Genomic DNA, 27003 nt, shown 5'->3' on the forward strand with positions numbered 1-27003 from the left:
TTATGCACATAAAGGATAAGCAAAGATGACCCTAAATAAAAAGTTGGTACTCATTTAGGTGAATGACAATTTTCAGGAAAAAAAGTCATGCTCAGTTTGTTTTTTGAATACTGGTACGCTTAATGACACATCGGGTAGTAAACCACTAAGGGTTTAATCTATTTATTGCTAACAGCGTTCACTTTGTAATACTGGCTTTGATTTCCTTAGCATACAGTTGCAGAATTTATGCCTCTGAGTAACTTCATTTGCTTTGTTTCACTTATTACTGTGCTGAGAGGCAGTGCTTCTGGATTACCTCTGGAAAAAATCATATGGATGTAGTGGACTTTTCTGGATACAAGTAACATTTACTTTACAAAGCTGTTGGCTGTGCTTAGTAGGTCTTATTGCTGCAGGTAGTTATTTGACATCTCAGCAGCCAGCAAATAGATGGACTTTGCAAGGCCAGGTTCTCAATGATAATGTTAAACTATAAGCTACCAAATACAACAGGCAGCCAGTTCAGATACCCGAGTTCCAGTCAGTCGCAGTAAGTCATTTTCTTCCTTTACTACTTTTGCAAAATGACGACACTTGCTTCCTTCTACTTACCTAAAAGGAGCATCTTCAGTGTTTTTTTTTTTGAGAAAAATCAAGTTATAAAGGAAAATTAAACAAACAGTAATATTTTTAGAACTGTATATGCTACTGAAATAAAAAAAAAACAAAGTTATTTATCAGAAACTTAACCTGACTGTGGAAAATTGAAGTACATGCTAAACTCTGGATTTAGTTTCTACTTCAAAACAATGTTGTGCAAGTTATATTTTCTTGGTAAAATTTCAGAAACAAATTTCAATATCTCAGTAGCAATGCAAATTGGATATATTGTATCAGCTGCAATTTTGTTTGCATGTATCTGTGCTTAAATATGATACTTTGTAAACCCTTTCTAGTGGCACAGTTTTTGAAACAGAGAAACATGAAAACATTGTTGATATGTACAATTCAGCATACACACAACAAAATATCATTCCAGCTGTACAAATTAGATTGTAAAAATCAATGGCAGTTTACTCTGGTTATGTCTTAGCTTTCATCTACTATCATGCAATACTTTCAAGTAAATTAGTTTGCCAGTATTATTCATGTATCATGAAAATGTAACCATTTTGTGATAAGTTACATACGTATTAATATCTCCAGTACCGTTCACAGACCTGAACGTATGTTTTAATTTTGTTTGTTGTGCTATGACTTTTCAAAGGCTGTCAGTCAATAATGTATCACACTGTCATGGAAACATGGAAATACTACAAAAATACAAAATGAATTAATATGTTTTACAACAGCTGACAAGAAACAAGCATCTATAGCACAGAACTACCTATGTAGACAATATCAGCACCATTTTTCTTTTATCTGCATGTAAACATTAAACAGCTGTCTTTAATAATTTCCAAATCATTCAGTTAAGGAATTATTTCAAAACACAGGTTTAAACAGCACATTCTTTTTATTTTTTCACAATGGATATAATTTGGTTTCACAATGATATAAAGCGTAAGGTTAATTATTCAAAAGAAGACTTTAGAGAACTTGCACTACAGCATTTTGTATTATTTTTTTTCCTGAAGAAGGCATCAATCAACCCCCCCCACACACACACACACACATATCCATGCATCAGGTATAACCTCATAATTATAACAGTTCTGAAGATGCTGCATCTCAATGAAAAGGATGCAGTGATTTTGGAATATTGGTGTCATAATCAATCAAGGTAAACATGAATTTATTCTCATACTACCTTTAATAGCTTTAGACCCTGCAACTTAACAGATGTTGTTAATATATCATAGGAGAAAGACATGAGTCTTCTATATTCCATACTTGAGTACTTTTCCTCTGTAAGGAATACCATAAAGGATATTTTTGCTCCAATAATGGAGTATAAGTCTAAAATATACACAGAGCTAAAAATCCTTGGTATCATGAATACCTTTTCAGCAGGAGTACAAAGACAATAACTACTGCCCTTGATGACACATTGACCACACAGCAATGAAAGCTGGAAGTGAAGATGCCAGATGCAGATACAAAATGAACACTAAATCGCAGAAGGTTAAATAACAAGTGTTGAGATAAAATCCAATGTTGAATGACTACCATTATTCCACTGGAAATCTGAGAATGAAGAGCAGTGGCTAGAAGATACTGATTGGGATTTGTATACTTGTGGAGGAGGCTAGATATCACAGGCTAGCACAGAGTATATGACTATACACTTAAGTCATTACGGTCATGGGCAGCATGAAAAGCTTTTGTCAAAATAACTTTTATTAAAAATAATGCAACTAAACAAAATCATTCCAAATTATTGGCTACAACAACACAATGTCACCTAAACAAAACAATTGCAATTATTTAAGATGAGCTAAAAAGAAGAAAATATTATGCATGGAAAATATCAAGTCATCCAAATTTTGCAGGAAAAATGACTAACCATATTGTTGATGTTTTTTTTTTTTTGTTGTTTTTAAATGCTCTTAAATGAATCATTAATCTTAAAATTGTTTACACCATTTTGTAATTTTCTAAAAGGTATTAAGTCAAATCCACTGAAAATAAAACCACACAGTCATAATGTAGCATTTCAATAGAATTGATACTATCATTCTTATAGGCAGAGCTGATGTAGGCAACCCTTTAAAGGTCCCTAACAGAAGTTATGATCAATCTAATTTAAACTAAATTATTTTTCTTTGTAATTTATCAAACTCCATAGTAGAAAAATTGTACAGTTCCAAAATACATGAACAGCATTTGCCTTAAAAACATTGGGGATATACAGACCACAACTAAAAGTAAAAAAAAATGTAAAATATGGAGCAATATGAGCCCTATGAAAAAATCATACACTGAATACAATACATGTCTGAAAAGGGAATAATTTGAATAGCTTTTTCCTGTAAGTGATCTTAGTCACAGTATAGCTATCATCTAATACTGCAACCAAACTAAATGGATGAATGAGAGTTACTATTTGAAAGCAAATTTGAATATACTCTAATTATATTTTGGAGTTAGTTTACTAAAGATAATTCTAAAAGAGTTCAAAAGGTTAAATTTCCTCTAGTAAACTAGACTATTAAATTTGCAGGTTTTGGTAAAAGTGCAGAAATTAAACTTAATATTAAATCTCTCAAAGGCAGATTCCTCTTCATAAAAATGTGACGACATAAATAACTTGTAAAAAATAACATATATTACAATTAAAGTATTAAAAATATCATAGCTAATCATGGAATTATTCAACAAAACACTGGGTTCCTACATTTGCATGCCAAGACACAGATGCACTTGACTTCAAGAAGTTTGATTACAGTAATACAGGTTGATATTTTCTACTTCCCATATACCTGACAAGATTACTTTTGGAGGAAGTTAAAGAATAACTCTTTGTGATAGCAGGTTGAAGGGCATTTAGTAATCTTTGGATCTGTCATGTAGGATATATAAGATATTACCCAGCTCAATTAAATTATTATTGCTATGTTTAAAGCACACCTTAAAGACTGAGGTTGGTTTGAGTATGGATAATGCTGTTTTAGATAAAACAGGGCTGTATCTGTGAGAAAATATTTCATCGACTGTAAATATTTAGAACTTAAAAAATTGATATGGAAGGCCACTTATTTTCATAGAAAAATAAGTGCTAAGTATAATTATTTTATTGTCTCAATTAACTAATTAACAGGCATACAAACAGGAATCTTTAGTCTACCATTCCTTCTCAGGACTATATATTTTTCACAAGAGATGTGTGCAGATGTTGCACACCATAAAAGTCTTAATATCTTTCTATTTATGGCTTGAAATAAGATTCCAGACTTGCTGATTGTTAGTATGGATGACTTTAGATAAAAAAAATAATCTGAAAATATTTATCTTCAAGATGGACATTTAAGAGGATAAAGAACATTTTGAAACATTCTTCCTTACAATACTTTAATCACAATCTATATTTTATAGATATTATACTTACCAAGGTTCATATTTTTAGAAAGGGAAGGAAACAAGTCAAGTAATATTCCTAGCATTGCTATGCTGACAATTATTTAAGCAAATAAGGTAGATTATTTGAGAGTTAACTTACAGTACCAGTCTAAATAAATTTAATAAATGACTAATAACATCTAGAGGACTTTTGTTATGGTACAGGAAGCACAAATAATATCATAATCAGAGACAGTTATTTTTAACAGAAAACCATCTTGGATAAGCCAAACAATGATTTTAAATAAGATTTATTTATTTTATTTATTGAATTATACTTTGTTGACCAGGTTAGTCCCACTAGGAGAGCAACCTCTTTTCAGGAGAGACCCTAGGTAGTATTCCTACCATTTTTGATAAATGCCACAGGATTTTATACATCCACCAAAGCTACCACCACCTCTGGCAGGTGGAGGCCTGGTTTAGCATCTCATCTGAGGGAAGATTAAGCATTTATACCCTATATAAATCAAGTACATATAGAAATTTGGGAGGCAACCTTACCTTTGGCCTGTCTGAAGTGATTTAGAAAGAACATTATTGTACTTTACAAAACCACCTGGAAAACCACATCTTTTTATCAGTTTGAGCAAAAGAAAGTGGCTCACAATGGCAAAGGTCGTGGAAGCATCAAAAGAAAATGCAATATGGTATTCATTTTAACTGGTTGGTTGCTATTAATGATTCTAAGGATGCCTGATCATGTGTCTGTTGCCTTAAAGAATAACCAAACTCAAATAGATGAATGATTTATAAAGTGATAAATGTTAAAATTATAGCATATGTTTTTGATTATTAAAGCATCAGGCCAATACCAGGACACTGCAAAACAGCATCTTAGATTGATTCAAGTAATATATAATCATTCCTCATTTTTGAAGGTAATGGAAACTTTTCTTAATATATTAAATACTTTCACAAAAAAGAATATATAGAAAGCTATGTGAGTTGTCAGTGTGATCACTTTTGCCAGCCTCTGTTTGTGCTCTGCAGAAATAGTCTGAATATTTAAAGAATTTAGAAATTTTAATGAACTGCCATTTGCTTCTGATGAGCAATTATTACAAACAGTAGCGCACATTAATTAGAATACATTTATTATGTTAACTGTTTCTGAATTACTGATTAAAAAGCTATGAAAATGTCTTTTAAATATCAATACCTGATGGATATACTAACAGAAATGCCTGCAGGATGGCATTAGTGGAGATTGTAAAAGAGAAATACAATTAATTAAAATATATCACATGTCTGGCCTGTTATGAGGCAGAATTAGAGTGCTGGCTCTACAATAAATTGGTACAGATATTTAGTTTTGGAACAGGACTTCTTTTTTGGGTATGCATACTGTTTTGATTTCTGTCTGCCACATGTGTGTATCCTAAAGGTTTGAACAATATCTATACCTATAGCTGTATCTATATCTATATTTATATCAATGTCTCTCCATTCTCTCCATATATATATAACTAGATGTGTGTGGTTATAGCCCAAAACACGGAACACTCATATCAACAAATACTTCTGAACTGTAAAGAAGAGTGAACACTCATATGAGTGAACACTCTTCTCTATGAAGTTTTTGCCAGCAGCCTTTTGCATGAGATTGCAGTGCAGCAGGATCAGATAAATTGCTATTATTTCACAGCTGTGAAATCTCAGTGTTGATGTATAGATAATTAGCAGGGGGTGTAGTGGTGTACAGGGGGAAGAGGGCTATAGCTTTCTTCTTGTTTTTCTTTTGATCATTTAATATTAGGTCTAAAATTATCATTCTTTCTGTGTTCACTTTCATGAGCATTCAAGGTTTGACGAGACACTCATACATGTATGTATGTATATATGTATATATATATATATATATATATATATATATATATATATATATATATATATATATATATAGAGAGAGAGAGAGAGAGAGAGGGGGATAGGACTTAAGCACCAAGCTGAAATTTCATTAGACTGAGACTTGCACTGAATCTAATGGATCAAGTCTGGACAAAGACACCAAAAATCACACACTCACACTCCTGCAGCTACAACCTCGAGAAACAGCAGTAAACCAAAACAAATGTAACAACAAATATATGCAACAGCAATAAAAAAACATTAATGCTAATATTTCAAAAAACAAAGAAAACCCTGATACCCCAAAATGACAACAAAAATGTAAATTAATCTCAGTATGTAAAAATATAAACATAAATTACACTGAAACCCAACATTTTTGCCTTTTGCAAACCTCACTCTGGATTCCTGCACTTGCACCTCCTTGCAACTTTAAATATACCACCTCAAGGTCACAAAGGATTAGAGAAAGAGCTACTCCTTTCTGTATCTCCAGTGTCCAGTAATATACTACAATTTTTGATCAAAAAGCAATTTAATTAAATAAGATATTACATCAATAATTTGATAAAGAGTGAATTTGACAAACTGAATGGCTCACGTCTCTCTCTCTGTATATCTTTAGGTATATATCTGTATATATACTTACAATTAAATGCATGAATTCATATTTAGCTAAAATGTTTTGGTGGCTGTAAAAAGAGTGAATGCTCACTTCTATAATGTGGGTAATGAAGAGTGTACAGGAAAATGACTGACTGAAATATGTATAGCAGTATGTATATGTGAGTATTTGTGAGTAAGGTTAGGTAAGGGGATACATTTACTGTTTTGTTTATTTGCTGCTCTGTATGTTCTTTGCCTTTTGTCGCTTGTGATGATATTGTCAGGGAAAGGGTTTTTAGTAGCACAATGTATTGGATTAGCAGCCGGGGTATGGTTTGGGTTAGCATACATGAGTAAGATGGTGTTGGGGGGCAAATGAGTTAACTTCAATCCTTACCCTACCCATGCCCCTGCTCTTAACCCTAGACATTACATTATTGAACCCCCTTTTTTCTGTATCTACCACTGCAGCACTTGATCTTGGTTTTGTAACTGAGGATTAATGATGTAGGGAGAGACATAGTCAATATTTTATGATTCTCTCTTAGTATTGTTTTATTAGTTTGTGATTCTCTCTGTTTTGACCATTTGTGACTTTCAGTTTTGAGTTTTTGACCTTTCATGATAGAATCATATAAAAATATATTTTTTTACATAAAAATGCAAAACGTTGTAGTATAAATACAAACATACATATAATCTTAAGAAAAAACAACACATACAGGAGTAGATTGCTAGGTAGGCAATTTAATGTGTTACAATAAATATTTCATAAGAAACACAAACAATTCATTGTTTGCCCACTGGACTATAGAGTATTATACTTAAAAATGAATCTAGCCCTAGTGATAATAAAAAACTGTATGAATAATTCTATCTGAGAGACTAGGCAAATTCCCAAAATAAATTTAGGTGTACTGAAAATCTCAGAATGCTGTCAGCTGTTATTTTAAGTGGAAAGCTGGAGTTTGTGAACAAATTCATTATCTATGTGAACAAAATTAGTACGGCCCATAATCAAGTTGGTACTTTTAGAAGTGCCCGATAACTCTTATAAGCACTTTATAATAACTCAGAAGAGCAAGCTACATCAGGTATCTGTGTGAGGCCCCCTGCTACTGTCTTGAATTCATATGCGTCAGATCAGTCCATGGGCTCTTATATATTCACCACCTTAGAAAAGAGAAATCAAATGTCTAGGATGAGACCTAGAAGCTAGTTAAAATGTAATTTCCCAGTACTCATACAAATAAAGTGGTCTTCAGAACATGATTTACAGCAAAATTCTGATATTCACATACATTATCTGGGCCTTGTTGGTATAATATAAGAAAAAGCAAGATTCTTCTGCTGTACTCCTTCAAAGAAATAATACAAGGTCATTCAAACTGCCCTGCTCAATAGCAATTATTAGCAAATATGACAATAATAAAGACGAATATAGTTGCAAAAGTATGGGTTCTGGTAAAAACATTTCCTCTCAACATTACCCACAAAAAGGTTGGTATAACACGATGGCAAACACGCTGTTCACTTTTTGTAATTAAAAAAAAAAAATATTAACAAGTAATAAAAGTTGTCTGCTCATTCTTCTGCATATACCTCTAGCTGTAAAATACCACAAAATCAGGAACTGACTTGAAATCCCAAATTATATTCAGTGCATGTATACAAACTGGGCACGTCAAAAGTGGCAATGAAAATAAATCTTCATGCTAATGGAAATTTCTTAGTATTAAAATAAACAGACAATGTAATTTTCAACTTTGCTCTTTATTATTGCTGTTGCATGGCCTGTAACAAATGACAGACATTTCTAACTAAGCTGCACGATCTAATCATAACCAATAAGGCAATATTTCTATGGAACCACAACTGTACTAGGGTTGCCACCACTCTGTGTGCCAAAAACTAGACCTAAGCCACACACCTTGCACTACCTGCAACCCCTCCTCTCTCCACCCATTTTCCTGCCCACCCCACCCACTCTCCTGCCTGTTTTATGGCATCTCTGCATATGTCATTATGAGATCATAGGATCATAGGAAGTTACCAGGCTATTGGCCCTGAGGCCCTTATAAGCTTAGTCAAGAGTTTAGCCCATGTAATAGACAAATCAGCACCCAATGCCCCTGTCCAGCAGGGACACGTGTAGAATCCGAGGGATGTATTTTCTATTTCCCATCCAGTTAGCCAGGTTGCACTTAACAGACATAAAGAGATACTCTGCTTGACGTGGAGTGGGAGTCTATTCCACAGATGGGGGAGCCTCTGGGACACAAATCTGTCCTGTTGATGTCACACATCAGGTTGAGGCCATGTGTGCAGGTTACCCGAGTGGAACTTGACTTGCATATATGCAGCAGTCCCATCAAGGGACTCCAGGCTGGTCAAACAATATGACACAGGAGGAGACACTCCAGGTGTGCTTAACCATTGACAAGACCTCTATACAAATCATAGCTAGCTACCGGCCCCCAAATCTGACTCAAGATGCCCAAACTACCTATCTATACTTCTTCAAATCTACCAAGATTCAACCATTTACCCTGATTCTGGGTGACTTTAACTACCCAAACAGACTGGAAGAACTACTAGGACATCTTTTTCTGTTTTTTCCCCCCTTTTTAGGAATCTCCAGGTTTTTAACATTTCATGTTAGTGATGCTTTTCAATTGATCTGAATCTGCGTTTTTTCAAACTCCAGCATTCTGTTTGTATAGATAAACAGAATACCAGAGTTTGTATAGTGCTTTCCAGACAACAGGACTAACATTCTGATTTCTGGGTAGTCCAGAAAAATGCCAGATAGGTGGCAATGTGAAACTGTACAGATATTGACTGGTCAGACCTCTGATTTAATAATATATATGCCTAATATAAATCGATTTTAATAAAACTAACGTCTGAATAATATATATATATATATATATATATATATATATATATATATATATATATATATATATATATATATATACCTAATATGAACAGATTTGAATAAAAAAAAAAACTTAGCAAAATAGCAGAAAAACTAACAAGGACAGAAATTAGCTTAAGGTCTGACTGGTCAAACAGCATATATGGATTTCACAAAAGCATTTAATTCTCCCCCATGGTTATGCCGAATAAAATAAAACAGTTAAAATTTGACTCCTGGAAATTTTCTGGTCTGGGCTCACTTCATCAGCAATGAAGAAGTCATGAATACAATTGGCCTAACTTACTGCATATTGTAATCAGGCCACCCTACAAGGTATATTAAATATTGCCCTGACTTGCTAGTTCCATTGATTTTCCATATTGTTTGATGACTTCTGAGGACTGGGTTTGTTGAAAGAGATGTTGACAATCTCAACCCTTAAGAAACAATGCTTGACCCAAATCATCATCAACAGTAGCCATCTTTTTCCCATTTTCTACATGGGATCAGCATTTTATATCAAATATGACCACCTGCTTGATTCAAAGCTACTGTTCTACCTTTTACCATGGGTCTTCCCTCATGCAGTTCCGCCATCTCTCTCTTGGATGCTGTCATTTCCTCTTGCCTTCTTTCTGTCTTTCCCAAATCTTCCTCACCAAATCATATTCTACTTTCCTGCATATGTGCCTGGACCACCATAATCTGTTTTCTTTGACTTTCTCTGCAATTGGAGCTACTTTTGTTTCTGCTTGAGACAGAGACATTGGACAATTTACTATTCCACCTGTAGACTTCGTTATGTATGAAAGGTTATTGAGAAGATATTATATGCACTAATGTAGTCCTGTTTAACATTATGGCCACCTTGTTGTACATCAGTAAGACTTGAGACCTAGACATAGTACTAAGGATACGTTCATACAAATGATAATTACCTCCTGGCATTGATGGTTTGATGTCTGCATTCTATGATGTTCCCCTTTGATCTTTCTGTGGATTTTGACATGGAATCCTGATCAGGCCCTTAAAGTGTTAAATTGTCTTAACTGGCATTGCTGTTAAGTGGCATAGATTTCACTTCTCAGGCTACTTCCAGTGGGTGGGATGCAGAATTAATTTTTCTGGTTCCCACCACCTTGAAATGAGGGGTGGTTCAAGGGTCCAACTTGGGCTGGCCTTTTGTTTACATTATATATGTTGTCTCTGAGGGAAGCCACTGAAGAACGAGACATTTGCTAACGATTTAATGCTGATGACAGTGGTACCTCCCCTTCATTCAGGAGATTGTGCTTGATTTGTCTGCACTGGAATACTGTCTGGATTCTGTCTATTAATGGATTGCTCATAGCTGTATCTTAACTCAGCCACTATTGCTGGTGCAGTAAACTATCCATAAACCATAGCTTTTCCTCCTTTCTCCTTTATCATTTTTTTCTTGAAATCCAATTAGAATTCATGTACCCTATCTCTGTGATCTATCAGTGGCACGTGAAAATAGACTGAATGACCAGGTTTCAGCCATAGACAAGATATTTTACTTTCATCTTAAGTACACTTCATGGATCAGGGACATTATTCCATTTTAGGATTTAGCAACAGCAGGTCATGTACTGGCAATGTCCTACTTGGACTGCTGCAGTGCTGTCTACCTTGGGCTTATGGCTAGAGACCTGGAGCAGCAACAGCAGTGGGTGTAGAGCATGGCAGCTGAACACTTGACTGGAACTTTACATACTTCTCATAAAGAAGCTCCTGTTCTGTGCATCTACCTTGGCTGATAAATGTGCCAGGAGTATTTTTAAAGACTTGGTGCTTCTCAGACTCTTTGCCATCTGGGTTATGGTTATTTAAATAGGCTGTCAAAGCCTTATATCACATCAAAATACCTTGGGTTATCAGGTTAGGGGCTACTGCCTGTTCCAATGACCTGTCATAAAATGTCTGTTAGACAGTTTTTTGCCTACCTTGCTCCAATCATTTGGAATCAGTTACCATTCCTTATTTGGGTGTGCACTTCTGAGTATCCTGTTAGAACTCTGACATACCATCCATAATTGAAGACTATCTAAATACTCCTTAAACACACCTTCTCTGTTTTAGGTGTCTTGTGTATCTGACTGACAGTGCATGAATTTAAGGCTATAAGAAGTTAACAAGCTGATTCTAGGAGCCCTGGGTTTGATTCCCTCAGCCTCTATTTGCCTACTGTGTGACTGTGAGTAAGAAACTTAACCGGATATGGCTCTCAAGCTGCATCTGAAAAAGGACCTTTTGGATCAGCACGCTACCTGAATTAACAAATGCATGTAAGTAAATATATTTTAATTTACTATTTATTCAGCACTCCTGTTGTTATCGTTTTAATTCTGGTACTTCTCATTATTTTATGTTATTTTATTTTATCTTCTATTATTAATATTGTATGTGCTTTGTTATTGTACTTGAATAATTTCTAGTGTTAGGCATTTTAATACTTATATAAGTGTTTGCTGCTACTTTAAATTGCAAATAACTTATGAGTAGGTAAAATATTTGGGTGGGAGCTGAAACACTGCATACTACTTTGTTGAATCTTTTTGATTAATGATGATGTTAATGCATTATATAATGCACATACACTGTTTAATTATCATCTACAAATTATGTTGCTATGGTGACTTAGCTAATTGGCTTGTTTACCCTGAGTATGTATGCATGTATGTATTTTGAAAGCAGAATATCTTTGCCAGCTTATGAAACTTTTGCTTGCCTTTTGTTAGCATGATTACGAGTTGATACTGGTTGTAATAGGATGGTAAAGCAGAGCTGGAATATGAAGTATTTGATGTGCACTAATGCGAACAAAATACTGAACAGATCAGGGGATTATGCAGATGGAGCTTACTGGCATGGCTAAAGATAATGTTGGTGGATAATGGCCTTTATAGGAATGTTTGCATTGGTGTAGCACAGAATTCTGTAGGAACACAGCTTCTGTATGTCAGTCTCCTGCTCTGCAGCATAACAGAAGTGGTTTCTTACTTGTACACATTGGGGAAGGGAAGAAATGGGAAAACAGCAGAAGAGCAGGAAGAGCAGATGATGATAAGATGGTGGAGAAGGCAGGCATGTTAGATACCAGGTACGATCAATAGAGGGGTTTTGCTGATATGTAGCTGGGAAAGGGAGCACCAGTGCATTGGGCCAGAATAACTTCTGATAGATTAAGCCCCAGGAATCAGTTTGGTGTAGGCCCCTAAATTCATAACAAGAGCCTTGTCTGGAAGGATCTGCTCCGTCTTACCGAAGCTAAATGTACCATGTCCACTCTACTGCAGATGATCTTTACACTGCCTGATACACTAGTTCTCAATTGCAATACTTTTTTTCCAGGGCTGTACCTCCTTCACCGCATTTTGTGAAAACACAACCACCAAACTCTGATTTCCAAATATCCCACCTCCAAGGCCATATCAATTTGGAGAAATTAAAACTACATCTGAGGTCACACCAATTCAAAGGGAATTAAATTATTTTCCTTAAATCCATTCAAAGAAAACTAGCTGTGATATCACATTCAGAGAAGAAAAAATTAAATTAGTTTCATTTCTTCTGAGATTGTGTGACCACAAATGTAGTACATTTAGAAACGGGACTGCAGGAAGGCATAATCCCCTGCGCAAATGCTTACAAATGTTCACATACCACATCAGTCAAATTAGATGGTGGGATTGTGTGGTATGACTTTGGTGAGTCTGGCTGCAGTAAAACCAAAAAGTCACATCTGTAACACATGAGACCCAGAAGGCTAACAATAGGCTGGGTAAATTGTTATCAAAGCTAAACAATATAATGAGGAAACCAGGGATCATTTTGTGATGCCGAACCTGCACAGATCATGGAACAAATAACCACTCCTTGTTAAATGGTTCAAATCTCTGTCTCAGTCATTGCTTAAAAAAATAGTTCTATACATTAAAAGAAATACAGAAAACAGGTTCTGACAATGAAGCTACTAGTGAGCAAACATGACATCCAAATCGTTGAAACTATGAAGCTAAATTAACAGTTGCAACTGTTACAATAACATGATCACAGATCTGGCAGCTTCACATGTTTTGAATCTGCTACCAAGTGCAAAATTCTGGTTGGTTGTTTTTATCATCTCATTTGAGGAAGTATCTTTTTAGATGTTAGGCAACTCTCCTTCTTCCAGAGTGATTAAACAGAAAAGCCTTACAAAGGGTTTATTCAGTCGTGTTCTTTCATTTCTAAAGGCCTTTGTACGGACTATTACTTGATGAAGCTGCTTTACACGATGCATGCATAATGAATGCCTGCATATGTACCCCCTACCCCATATAAGGGGTTATAATGTAATATGTGAAGAATGCACTCTGCAACCAAAATCAATTCAAAGTTCCATCCTTCCTTAATGCTGCAACTGTTCCAAGTAGATTCCACCGCAGTTTCAATCACACCACACAGCACACATTCAGCAGTTACCAGCATGGCTTGCCTTAAGTGAAATAGAGCCTTACATTAATGATTCACTGGCATCCCCCTCCAGTTTCCTGATGCCCACATCCCAAATCCCTAGTGCAACCTACTCACTACCAAAGCATTACAGGTTGCAATACTAGAGGAAAGCCAGTCCTAACATAGAATACATTTTATACCTGTGGTTGTACTCATATAATCTGTGTCATGGTAATATCTTGAAATACACAATATACCTGGTGATCATTGGCCTAGTATGAACCTATTAAACCTATAGACCATTCCTAAAATCTCTTACTATTGCATTTATACATATGTTGCTTATACTATCTACTTTTGATTTGATCAGTATTGCTAAAGGGTTAGCAGGAATCACATATCTGTGTACAAACTACTTTTTTCTCTCTTAGTCATATGCAGCCTTCATTAAGTTGAAATTTCCTTCCAACTCTGATGACTTTGGAGGTACAAACAGCTGATGCTTTCATCCTAAGCAACACATAAAAAGGCTAGATTTAAGGTTGCACAGACAAAAATAACACATTTTAGCTGAGCCCTACCTTATCATGAGGAACATATAAAAACTAGATTTGAACACAGATAACAAAATACATTTAAGCTTAGCCCTACCGTGTTGTACAGTTCCTCTAGTCTTGAGAGGGTGAGAAAACGGTGCATGCTTACTCCATTTTCAATAAGCAGCTTCACAAAATCCACTCTGTCAAGTACGAGAGCATCCAGCATTGCCTGTTCAAGAGATCCCACCTACAAGTGGACAATCAAAGTTAGACTACAAGCTGCAACATCAGAAAGAAAGTGTTCAAAGCATTCTTTTCAAATTTTCACTTGAATTTTCAAACTACTCTGAGAACCACACAAAGGAAGCATGCTCTTCATAAAATGGATGCCTACATTTCAGGAACCTTGCATCAGCAAATGTATGGAGTAATCCATAAATTTAAAACCATCCTTCAGCCTGCCTGCTAATATTTCAACTTCTAAGCAATTCTTTAATTAGATTTCTTCTTCAGACAATAACAAATTAAGAGCTAGTTTGATGTGTGTTAAGGGATATGAACAGTTTTTCAAACACAGGTTCAAAGATGACATATTTTCAAGCACACTGTTTCAAGCTTCTGTTGTCTTTTCCAAATTTTTATGATACTTTTGCTATATATATATATATATATATATATATATATATATATATATATATATATATATATATATATATCCACTGGAGCCTTTATAAACTTACCCATGCAAACCAAATATATCCCACGAGTTATTCTGCATTAGAGTTTTTTTAAGGGCTGTATGTTAGGGTATGATTTAATGGCTGCCTGTCTCCATCAGAGACATAGGTGTCAGACCAGGGGTGAATTTCTGGTTTTCCATCCACTGGTCCAGGTTGTACTTGAATAGAATTAGGGAAGGGCTCTGCTTCACATGGATGGGAAATCTATAGAGTCAGAGATTCTCTATCATACATACCTCTCCCTCCAACATATCCTATTTAAGTCGTAAGCAAAGTTTAACTAATTAGACCTATTAGTTCTGTTGCTGTTCATTTTGCAAATATGCAAAAGGTCAATCAGAGTGGGTTCCAGGGATGCCTTGTATACCAGACATAATCTGACTCTCAGCAGTCTTGTATAGAATAGGGCTTTGAGGTCAACTGCACAGGACATTGTACTTATGCCTTGTATTCTTAGTTGTGAGGAACCACTGTGGACATACCAGTTGTTGCATGTGCCTGGTGAGGTACGTACCAGAGGTGGCATTATATGCAATCATGGTCTGATGAGGGCAGAGGACAGTGGCACAATGACTTCCCTGTACCTAGATGACAAACCCTTACTTATACGTTGAGTGAAACAGAATGATTTTCTTTCAAACTCAGACACGTGTTGGTCAAAAGCTAGGTTACTATTTACATGCGTTCTCAAACCCCTAACTACTACATCTACTTTTAGAGGTGTTTTATCAATGAGGTAATTTCCTCTTGATGGCCAGTTTCTCAAAAGGTACTAGTAGACATTTTTTTGTACTGGGTTTTAAGCTGTGGCTTAAGTAATGTGTTTGTGTTAGACCTTCCTATAAGATGTTAGTGTCTTGGAGGAGTTTCTATGATTCCTTGTAGCTTGCAATCATCTGCAAACTTGGTAAGCCAGAAGCCCTTGACATTGGCCTTGACTTCCAAAAAATAGATGCTAAAGAGGAGCAGACCCATCACAGAGTTCTGGTGGACATCACCGATGACCAGTGTCCTTGTGGAGGTAATCTCTCCAGTCCTAACATCCTGGGCTTATTCTGTGAGTCAGTTGGCTATCCAGTGAGTTAGAAAGAGATTTATGCCTAATTTCATGAGTTATTTTACAATAACTGAGTGGGGTACTGTATCAAATGCATTAGCTATGTTAAGCTGGGCATTATGCCCATTCTGTCTTCATCAAATGCCTTAGCGAATATTTCAACGAAGTCCACTAGGTTCAGTAGGCATGACCTACCTTTGACAAAACCAAACTGGGCTGGGTTCAGTGTCAGGAGGTTTCCTATGTCATTATTAATAATTTCCATGATAATTCTTTTCATGGCTTTGCATATGAGACTAGTCAGACCAATAGGTCTGTAGTTACCAGGATCCATTGATGGCCTGCCTTGTACAGAAGGATGACTGGTGCAATCTTCCATTTTGTGTGTGCAGACTATGGTTGAATGTATACATCTAGTGACCATGATAGCTCATATTTTCCAGGCTATTTAGAAGGCATCCTGGGATATTATTGGGGCCCATTGAAGCTGTATTCTTGGCCTTAGAGAGCTCATCTAAGGTGCTCACTACTGATAATTGGATGGATTATGTTTGACAGTATTTCCTGAGGGTGGCTGGGATTGAGAGGTGGGTAAAGGTGAAGTTGAATTTGTCAGCCAGAAGATTTTCCATATCTCTTGGTTCTGTGAATGTGGTTCCATTTATCATCAGTTCAACACACTGTTGTTTGCTGCTGTTGAGGTTTTGAACAAAGCTAAAGAAGGCCTTATGGTTGTCTTTTGGCCAGGGACACTAACTTTAAATTTGTTTTGTTAGATTTAATTATTTATTTTAGTTGTGTACTCTGTTTGATAAGAGACTTCTCATCTTATTTTGGTGTTAGACTTCCTAATTTTAACTATGTTTTTTTTTTAATTTTATTGTGCAACCTGTTTAATTTTGGGTTCCAACAGGGTGGTTGTTTTTTGAGTTAGTTTTGGACTTACTTCTGATAGGCACAACAGCCTCTATGCAGTCAGTGAAACGATCGTACAGAGCTTCTGTAAATAATTCTGTATAAGCTTCTGTGTTATCTGGCGTTAGAGGTGCTTGAAATTTTGACAGGTTATCACTTAGTAAGAGTAGTTTCTAACTGTTACAGGGTTTGCTGGGCTTATGGAATTAATTATTTTTTTGATAAAGACTGCTTTGTGGTATGACCTTACAATAGAGGACATGACAATGAGGTGGGATGGGTGCAGTGTTCTCTCACGCTTGTAGGTACCAGGTCCAATGTGTTTGTACTTCTAGTAGGTGTATGCTGTAAATGATCCAGGGTGTTTGTGTTTACAAAGTCTAGGAATCTCTGCACCTTAATCTTTAGGGTTGTATAGTATTCCCAGTTATTAAGTCCCCCTTGAGTATGGTATTTGGTTAAATGGTGAGTGTCTCCAATAGGTCTAAGTATGAGCTATGGGTTTCATTGGACATAGAGGGTAACCCATCACTTGCTAGGATATGGTATGGAACTTTATGTCTGGTAATCTCTACATGGAGGAACTCCAGTGTGTCATCTTGTTAAACCAACCCACAGGTATGCTTGTTACTGATGTAAATCGAGACACCTCCACCTTCAGTTCTCGTCTGTGCAGTGCTGGTCTAAAGGTGTGGAAGGAATTGAAGCCTTGCACTGCCAGGGTACTCACTGCAGCTTTAAACCATGTCTCTTAACTACACAGATGTCTGCATTCTCCAAAGAAAGGCGAGCTTGGAGGGAGTGGAGCTTATTGCTTAGATTCCTGGCAATAAGCAGTGATACCATTAGAATTCCTTGGGTAGATTTTGCTATGTTGGAAGGTTTGTCAGTTTGGCATTGTCTAAAAAAGTTCTATGTGGGAGAACAATGTTTTAGCCAATACTCGAAAACCTAGAGGGGGCAGGTGCAGAGCTTCCTTGTCAAAGAAATGTGTTTTTTAACCATGTCCTTCCACTCCCTGACAAATACAGCATTCCCTTAGAGTGACACCGAAAACAAAAAAACATCCTTGGTGAAGGTTAAATGCTGCTCACTGCTACGTACATTCCAGCTTGTGGCACATAATCTGAGAGCTCCATAATGTCTCTCTTCATATAGCCTAGGGAGGCATCTCTCAGGTCATTTACATCTACATGGACTATGACTGAATCATACTGCTACATATGGTACAATGACTTGAGTGCATGTGTAACTTGGTGGATCTTGGCCCATGACAGGCAATGAGTATTATTTCTCTTTATTCAGCCTAATGAATGGGGCATCAGTATGTTGTACAATGGAGTCCCATATGATTAGAGTCTTGGGTAGTGTATTTGCTTGCCTTATGGGCTTGGTAGTTGAGGCTCTGCTAGGTGCGGCTTTTGGGTTTACTGAGGATCATTTTTGCAGATGGAATGTCTGGGAGGTCTTTAAGGTTTGTGAAGATTGCATTTAAGTACCTCATCAAAGGATCTATATTAGTTTGTTGCAATGCAGTTGCAGCGGACACCAGATCGTCAACCTTCATTCAGTGAAAATTGATTCACTGAATTTACCAACAGCAAGTAAAGACTTGCCCTACAGCACAACAGACCAACAGTTACACAAATCGAACCCACCCAAGTGGAGGGCTTCAGCCCCACATCCACCCCCAAATATATATACCAAATCAGAGATTGCACTACAGTGGAGAAAAGGGCAAAGTTGTGCTGTAGGGCAAGAATTTACTTGCCCTCAGTAAATTCATCAAATTTCTGAAATGATGTTCGCTGAATGAGGGTCGACGATGTAGTATTCACTGCAATTGCATTGTGACGAACTGATAAAGACCCTCAGCAAAAGAAGGTCTTTGTGTGGGCTGCATACTATGTGTGAGGGTTTATATTACATCATCAAATGCTTAAAAAAGAAAAATAAAACTTTAAAACATTACTTTGTTACTGTGCCCCCAACACCCTCCTACTTAAATATACCAACTCCGAGATCGCACTACAGTGCCGAAAATGGCAAAGTAACTGAAGCGGCCAAGTGAATTCTTTCCCAGGGAAAGAATTTGCTTAAAAGCTGCTTCGCTATTTTGCCTTTTCATTCTTTTACGTTCGTGTCGAATGCATCTTCAATCACGTAATAGGAACCCTATGTGTGATCGGTATAGTGTGTGTATTTCTGACAACCAAATTGTTATTCTGAGTGTTGGTACATGAGAGTTTTGTCTCCAGAAACATTGTGAATGTATGTCTCTCACATACTGTATTTGTTTATTTCAGGATTAAATGGTTGTCAGTGGATATTAGACCATTGTTACATTGTCTTACTATATCCATATCCACCAAAATGGCTGCAGAGAAATTTGGAAATTGCATATCCATGCTGTCAAGTGCTTTATTGGGTGAGCTACAAGGGTGTGGTACACAAGGGGTTAATAGTGGGTTAAGGGTGCTTTAGGGCTATAGACTAGACTAGGCTATATAATACTAAATTCAAGGGGCAATGCTCCTCAACATGCAAACTAACTGATATATGCTACTCAATGTGCAAACTAGTTGCTCTGCACTCACAGAGTTACTGGTACAATTTCAGAGGTGGTTTTACAGGAGAAGCTTGGTTTCTAGATGTCTCTGTCTATTCAGGACACTACTAACCACTGCTACATGATTGACAGTGGCATGAAAAGACTCCAAATTTATGCTTCTAAGTCCACTGGCAAATACAGATCTCTTATGTGCTTCCCAATTCAGATAGACCAGGCCACCGCCACCTAATGCCACTAGATGGACTATCCAATTCTCTTAATGTAAAAACACAAAAAAGATTGCTTGATAATGTAATGCTATCACAAAACAACTTAAAGATTATTAGAACATGGTGTTTTCAGGTATTAGGGACTTTTAAAATGTTTTAAAGTACAAAATCAACAAATAATCAAAAATAAAACAGTTAACTGAAGTGCAAAATAATAAAATAAATCTCTTATCTGCCAAGGATGGAGAATAAATAATTAATTCAAGACTCCCTCAGAGTGTGTTGAGGGTGACAAGCAAATGGGAGCTCTGAGAAAATGAGCAGGGGACAATTTGTAGTAAAGGAGGTTTAGTCACAGCCTTTTAAAACCACAACAAGAGCTGCATACCTCTCAACTTCTTTGATCAAGAAATCTGGACAAAGACATATATAAAAGTGGGACACAGGCCTAAAATAGGGGCAATTTTTAAATATTGCTCTTACAAACTTAGAAAGTGATAGAATAACAGGTTTTGCATTAGCATGCATTTTCTGAAGGACATGAAGTCTGAAACTCAGATGTCTATCATTATTTTGTAACTTCAGACTTTAATGATTTGCTACTAATTTGCCAAAAAACACCATTTTATGAAAAACAGACCCAAAATATGAGACAAAAATCTGGACATTCTGTGAAAATCTGTACAGTTGAGAGGTATGCTTGGAGGCTTGAAAACATTTTTAAGCAATAAGCTACAGGACAATGACCTCAAGTAGGTTAGTATTTCAGAAACATTAGCTTAATGTCTTAATGGGGGGGGGGGGTCTGACACAAAGAACAGAGGAACAGAAAGAAGCAGGCAAATGAAAAGCAGTATATAAGACACTAGCAGTAAAACTGGACTATAATAATCTGTAAAAGCAATGAAACACCATTCCTGGAGCAGAATATACAGTACTCCCACTACTACAATTTTTTCCAAAGGCTAAGGCACCAGACTATACAGAAAGCTATCTTTAACATTGTTTATGGAAAAAAAATGCAGTAATAAATGACTAAGCAAGGTTAAAATCTGGCAGTAGTTCACAGTTCTGCGTCAACTGCAAATGAAACTACAAATCTAAGGCCCCAGACAGGGTTCAAAACACAAACAGTTAGCTTTTACAAGTAATTATATTTATGGAGATAGAAGTATGTCTACATGATTACATGATCATGTTTACATGATGCTAAGATCTTGCAGTAATTCACAATCTTCCCACAACTGTAAATGAAGCTACAAGACAAAGGTTACAGAACAAACTGAAAAATACAAACAGATAACTAGATAACCTTTTTGGTTAAAACATGGAAAAAAAGCAGAAAAGTGCAAAAACGTAATACTACCACACAGGTCACTATAAGTGCAATTTGAAATATCTACGCAGAATTGAAAATAAAACTTTTCTCTTTCTTTTTTGATGAAAGGGTTGTTTCTCACAATCAAGGGTTTTCCAGTCCTCTCCCAGTCTCACTCAGATTAATTTCTTGGATTTTTGAGATATGTTCTACCTTAAATGTTTTCTTTTTAAGGGACCATTTATGAATTCAGTTTAATGGACGTGTTTTATTCAGATTTATTTTTAAGTATTTTCTTTTTAAGTTAGTCTTTTGCAATGTATAAAGTCATATTTAATGTAACTCAGCAATGAAAGGCTGAACATTTGCACCATCACATATTATATAATAACTATGTTATAAACCTAGTATAAATTTATTTTACTTAATTATCCCTCAAGAATACAATCTACACCTTTCTATGTATCATAGTTTCATTCCATCCATTATTCCACTCTTATACTGATCTGTACATATTGAATCTTCCATAATTTACCTTCTGAAGCAAGGCTTTTCCATTCCATAGACTGTTAGCTCTTGAAGATTTGATATATGTCCTTTATAACAGTTTTACTTGCTGTCTCCCAGTAGGTACAAATAATTTTTATGGTAGAAGATCACTTAACTCATGTCAGGGCACTTTTGCTTTCATCAATTTTTGGCCTGAAAGAGGTAATGCCAGATGTATTGCTTCCTCCTTATTCCCCTCCTAAACTAAACTCCCATGCACATGAGCTGGGGTGAAGTGCATTCACATACTATGCATTACTGTTGTGCCAAATAGAAAAATCCTCCCCAACTTACAACAGACACATATTTGGACAAGTGTTTTAACCTTTTAGGTATTTGATCTGTAACTCTTATAGCTGTTACTGAATGAATGTCTTTTTCTTAACCATGTATCTTCTCATTTATATAAGGATATCATGCTTGTGTGCAAATGTGCTGAGCTTGTAGCTAGTTCTAATTAGCACAGTCTAAAGAGCTGTTACAGTAGGTAGAGTAGAGGAAAGTAACACTGTGGAGACAGATACACAGACATGCATGCAGGCATTACACACAAAAAGACACCTTGAATGCTAGATCATTTTTGGAGATGATAGAGTGAGTTGTAACTGCAGCTGGTAACATTTCATCCCTGTTACTTTCACAGCTTACAGTATACTATATAGTTTACTATACACTGTCTTGCACAGGATTGACTGCAGCAACATTCAACCATCATCATCACTGGTCAGGAAAATACCTCATCTCAGAGGAAAGTTGTATGGTGCATAATTTTATAAACTAATTTCCCTGAATTTTCACCCAGTAAGAGATAAGCTGTTCAAAAAGGGATTTGTGAAAGGAACAAGACAGGTTTTCAAAAGTGTGCAAAATGCAACAAATCCAGGTTACATCAAAATAATAAAGACTATTCACTAGGTTTTCTATGACAGAGAAATCAAAATGGTTTGGTTGGGGTAGGTATATTTTGTAGAATTACATCATTTATTTAGAAGCACTGATACATTTTTAAATTGATGATTGATTGATATGGGCATATTTTATTTTACATACGTCTTTTCACTAGCTACACTTTTGCTTTTCCTCCTGGTAACTGTATGAAAGTTATTTTTTCTGAGTACCTCTCCACTTCAATTAGATTTTGTATAGCAGGATTCTGCATAACATCCGTTTGAATTATGATACTGCATCTGTTGCCATTTTCAAATCATTAGTAGACAGAAAGTAATTTGAATGTACCTACATTAATGTTTAAAGCAGGAATCTTCAGCTTCATTAGGCACTTTTACACTGTGCAATCAATGTATTAGACCCTTCTTTTTGAGCCTATGGGACTGCCTTTCCTTTGGTTACTAAAGCTATTACTTAGTAAACCTGCTATCTCCTATTCAGCTAAAGAAAGACATTCAAGTTGGTGGATTCAATTCCAAAAATCGTGGCAAAGCCCTTATAACCAGACCAACTATGTAGCACCATCTGGGACACTCCTGCTTTTCTTTCACATTACTGCTGCTTACTATTTAAAAAGTGTCAAAGGCACAGCTACATAAGGCACATAGCATTAAATCATCAGTACTGAATTGTGCAGTAGGACTGGAATCCCGCACACATTTCCCCCACAGTCTAAACACTTAATACAATGGCTGCATTATAGGAATACAGGGCAGAATGTGATTGATACTGGTTTCAGTTTTTTTGAGGAAAAGAGAGAACAACAAAAATAAATTAAAAAAAGAAAAAAAAACATGCCAGAGCCACCTATTTAAGCATAACGGAGCTGATACTGACATAGAGCAGTTGGAAATCAGACTTTTAAGAATTATTTTAGAACTGTGGAATAGTCATTGGTACAAGCCCATGCCTTGTTTTTAAAATACCAGAAGCTTCTGTAATGGCTACATATATATACATACTAAAAAGGTAAGTATTCAGTTAAAGTAATACAAATCAGCAAAATCATGTTAAGCAAGCCATGTTTTGGAGTCACAGAGCTAAATGCATGTCTTCAAGCATTTTTTTAAGAATTTGGTGACAACTTTAGATATCAGTAATAATATGCATTATGTGTTTAAAAACCTTAAGACTTTAGCTGTTTCCCAAACATCACATATTCATTGTTCATTGGTTCTACAAGGGCTGCAGTCCAAAGCACTCAAAGGCCACTTTCTCAATGTCAGGGACTCAAGTATCTTACAGCTCTTACAGGCTGCCTTTCCCACCCAAACTTGAATATGAGTTTGAGTGAGGTAAGTGTTACAGCCATATGGAGGGAAAGGGATGGAGTGGTAGTGTAGATTTTGGCAGTGATCAGGAAGGGGATTTGGGTTTAGGGAGCAGGAGGGGATTTTAAGTTTAGTGTTCGTCCCATCCCACATCATATTTAAGTATTATTGAGGCACGTTGTTAAAGATGTGTTTGGTATCTATAGACTAGGAGAAATTTATTACAAAAGACATTAATATGAAATACAAAAGTCAACAAAAGTCTTCAAAACAATCACAATGATATCATCACAGATAGGTAATTATTCCCCAACCCCTTCTGCTATAATTACTTGCATAATATTTACTAAAGCTGTACACTAGTCCATAATTTCTTTTCTTTCTTCATACCTAGCCAACCATAAAATCCATAAAATACTATCAACTAATCAAATCTATCTCTATCTTTGTTTGATTTGATATTGTAATATCCATACATTAACATATGTAAATCTAAAGTCAGAATAGGTTGGACCCCCAAAGTCTTTAATTCTTGGGCAAGGTAAGCAAAGCATGCTCCAAGGTTTCTGACACACCACACAAATGACAGTCTTTCATTCCATGTCTCATATTTCAACACAGGAAGCTTTCCCAAAGAAAGCTTTCATATAAAATAATTTATTTCATTTAGAGACTTAAATCTATCAAATCTTTCCATTAACATCTGTCTATGAATATCCGGTAAAGTTTGCCAAGGCCTCTCATAAAAAAAATATATATATATCCAGAATAGTGTTATCCCACAACTTTCAAGAAGGAATTTATCTACATATGCCTTAAGAAAATAATATTACATTTTTATCTTTTTCTTTGCTTTATACCCAACTAAATATTTCCCATAAAATTAAACCAAGAACTTTATTGTATCTATTTTGAATGAATTTCAATATTGACAATAAGTGAAGCAAAGCAAGGTGTACCACAGGATGAGGCAAACCCACCCCACCTTCAATATTTTTTACAGTAAATAACATTTCATCTGACAGGATTAAGCTGATTGCCCCCCCCCCAAAATAAATAAATAAATAAATAAATAAATAAATAAATAAATAAACCCATCAAAAAAGTTTCTTTTTCTCTTGGGAAGGGATAGACCATAGGCCAATTTTCCCCAAACCATACTATGCAAAATATACACCTTTTTTCTTAAAGGCCATACTACATTTAGCCCAAGTCTTTAATATAGTTTGAACCCGGAATAATAATGAACCCCACAGGGCCAAAATCACATTATCAAGACTAAAATCAATGCTTAATAAAGAAACAGAATCAAGTGTAAACTCAACACCCAGAGTGGAAAGGCCTACACCAAATCCTTTAGATTTGTGTAAATTTAAACTTAAATCAGCACAACACAAAGTCTAACAGCTGTAAAGACTGAAGACAAAGCCTTCCCTGAATGAACTACAATATTTTAATCAACTGTGAATAATATGAAGAGAGGATAAGAAATTCCAGGCAATATCTGCTACCTAGCTCCACAAAACCTATTCAAACATGCACCAGTAACAGCCAACATCATTAAATGAAACAACTTAGTAAGATGGCAACCTTGATTAACACCTCTTTTTAGCAAAATAGGTCTCCCAGGCCACCCATTTATTAGTGGTCAGACCTATGAACAAGAATAAAAATGCTTCACTATAGAAATGTTTTTTATTTTAATTAATTATTTATTTATTTATATTTGTTGACCGGGAGTGTCCGACTGGACGTAGGTCCATTTTCAGTGGAGGCCCGGGGAGAAAAGCTCCACAGTTAAAATAAACAGACAGTAGTTACATTGGATTACATAGCGATTAACAATTTACACAGCAATTACTTACAACATATTTACAGATGAAGAACATAGTACATCAGTAGACAACTAGAATCTTTATCTGTGAAGTATATAACAGACATTAACAAATGTTACAATAAGACGTTCCTGCTGTATAATAAGTACTAGGCTTATGAGCATCTGAGCTTGCTATAATCAAGGTAGTTAGTGGAGTGGAAAGAAAGGTAGTGGTTGAATGGGGTGGTTTGGAACTAATACCACAGTCCATAAACTATCGTGCGCAAAAGAATCAAATGCCTCATGAACATGGCAAGCCAGTAAAATCTGTTATCATTGGATTATACATTATCCACAATCTCCCTCAAAGTAACATATCTTGAATTGGTTTACTCAGTATTCCAAAATCTCCAGCATTAAAGCACTTTGACAAAACTTTACTAAGCCTAATTTGCAATAATAAGAAAAGAAGAAATCCTTAACATGAGAAACAGTCATTTCTGCAGTACAAAACTGCACTATAATACTGTTTAGCAGTAAGGTTTAGCCCAGTAAAGCTAAAGTGAGCCAATGAGCCCATAATTGCTTAAGCTCATACACTTGTAGAAACTTTTCAGCATTTCCAATACTTTCAAAAGTCACATCACTATAACTAGCTTAACCCACATGGATAAAAGTTCTAACATCATTAGAAGTCAGTGGCATAACAACATTGTACCAAACATCATACCTATCCAAAACAGCATCTTGTTTTGAAGAAATGCAAACAACTGGTAAATAGTCCTCAAGAGCAGCAGACTTCAATACTCCACCATGATTCAACATCCCTCCAACATGACTCACAGCAGGATATCATTCTATTTCTACAAAATTACTCTTCATGCTGAAATAAACTCAGACATGGAAAGGCATTTTAAAATGCTACTGCAAAAGGATTACCAGTAAGCCAAAATAGTTACATATTAGACGTTAGTTCACAGATGAAGTTTGTACAGATAAACGATAAATATAAATGTGTTTCCTCTTGTTACCAACCAAATATGAATATATCTTAAAATGACAGAGGATTTTTTAAAATTTACATTTATTTATTAACATATCATTACCAAGAAAGTCCGAATGGGTAGGAGACCATTTTCAGTAGAGGCCCTGAGAGAAAAGCTCCAAATATTAGATTACAAGATATT

At 35.7% G+C, this 27003-nt stretch overlaps 1 protein-coding gene across 6 annotated transcripts in view; it reads right to left on the reverse strand.

The window, feature by feature from the left end:
* TRPM3 (transient receptor potential cation channel subfamily M member 3) overlaps positions 1-27003 on the reverse strand; it is a 2946644-nt gene that overhangs the window by 598832 nt on the left and 2320809 nt on the right. For all 6 annotated transcript variants that reach the window (XM_044064372.1, XM_044064373.1, XM_044064374.1 and 3 more), the window contains one exon: positions 14534-14668. In XM_044064372.1, the coding sequence (XP_043920307.1) occupies positions 14534-14668 (135 nt within the window). The remainder of the gene's footprint in view (positions 1-14533; positions 14669-27003) is intronic.

Source organism: Protopterus annectens, chromosome 2.part2 (assembly GCF_019279795.1).
Source record: "Protopterus annectens isolate FY-2018-M chromosome 2.part2, PAN1.0, whole genome shotgun sequence".
Lineage (NCBI taxonomy): Eukaryota > Metazoa > Chordata > Ceratodontiformes > Protopteridae > Protopterus > Protopterus annectens.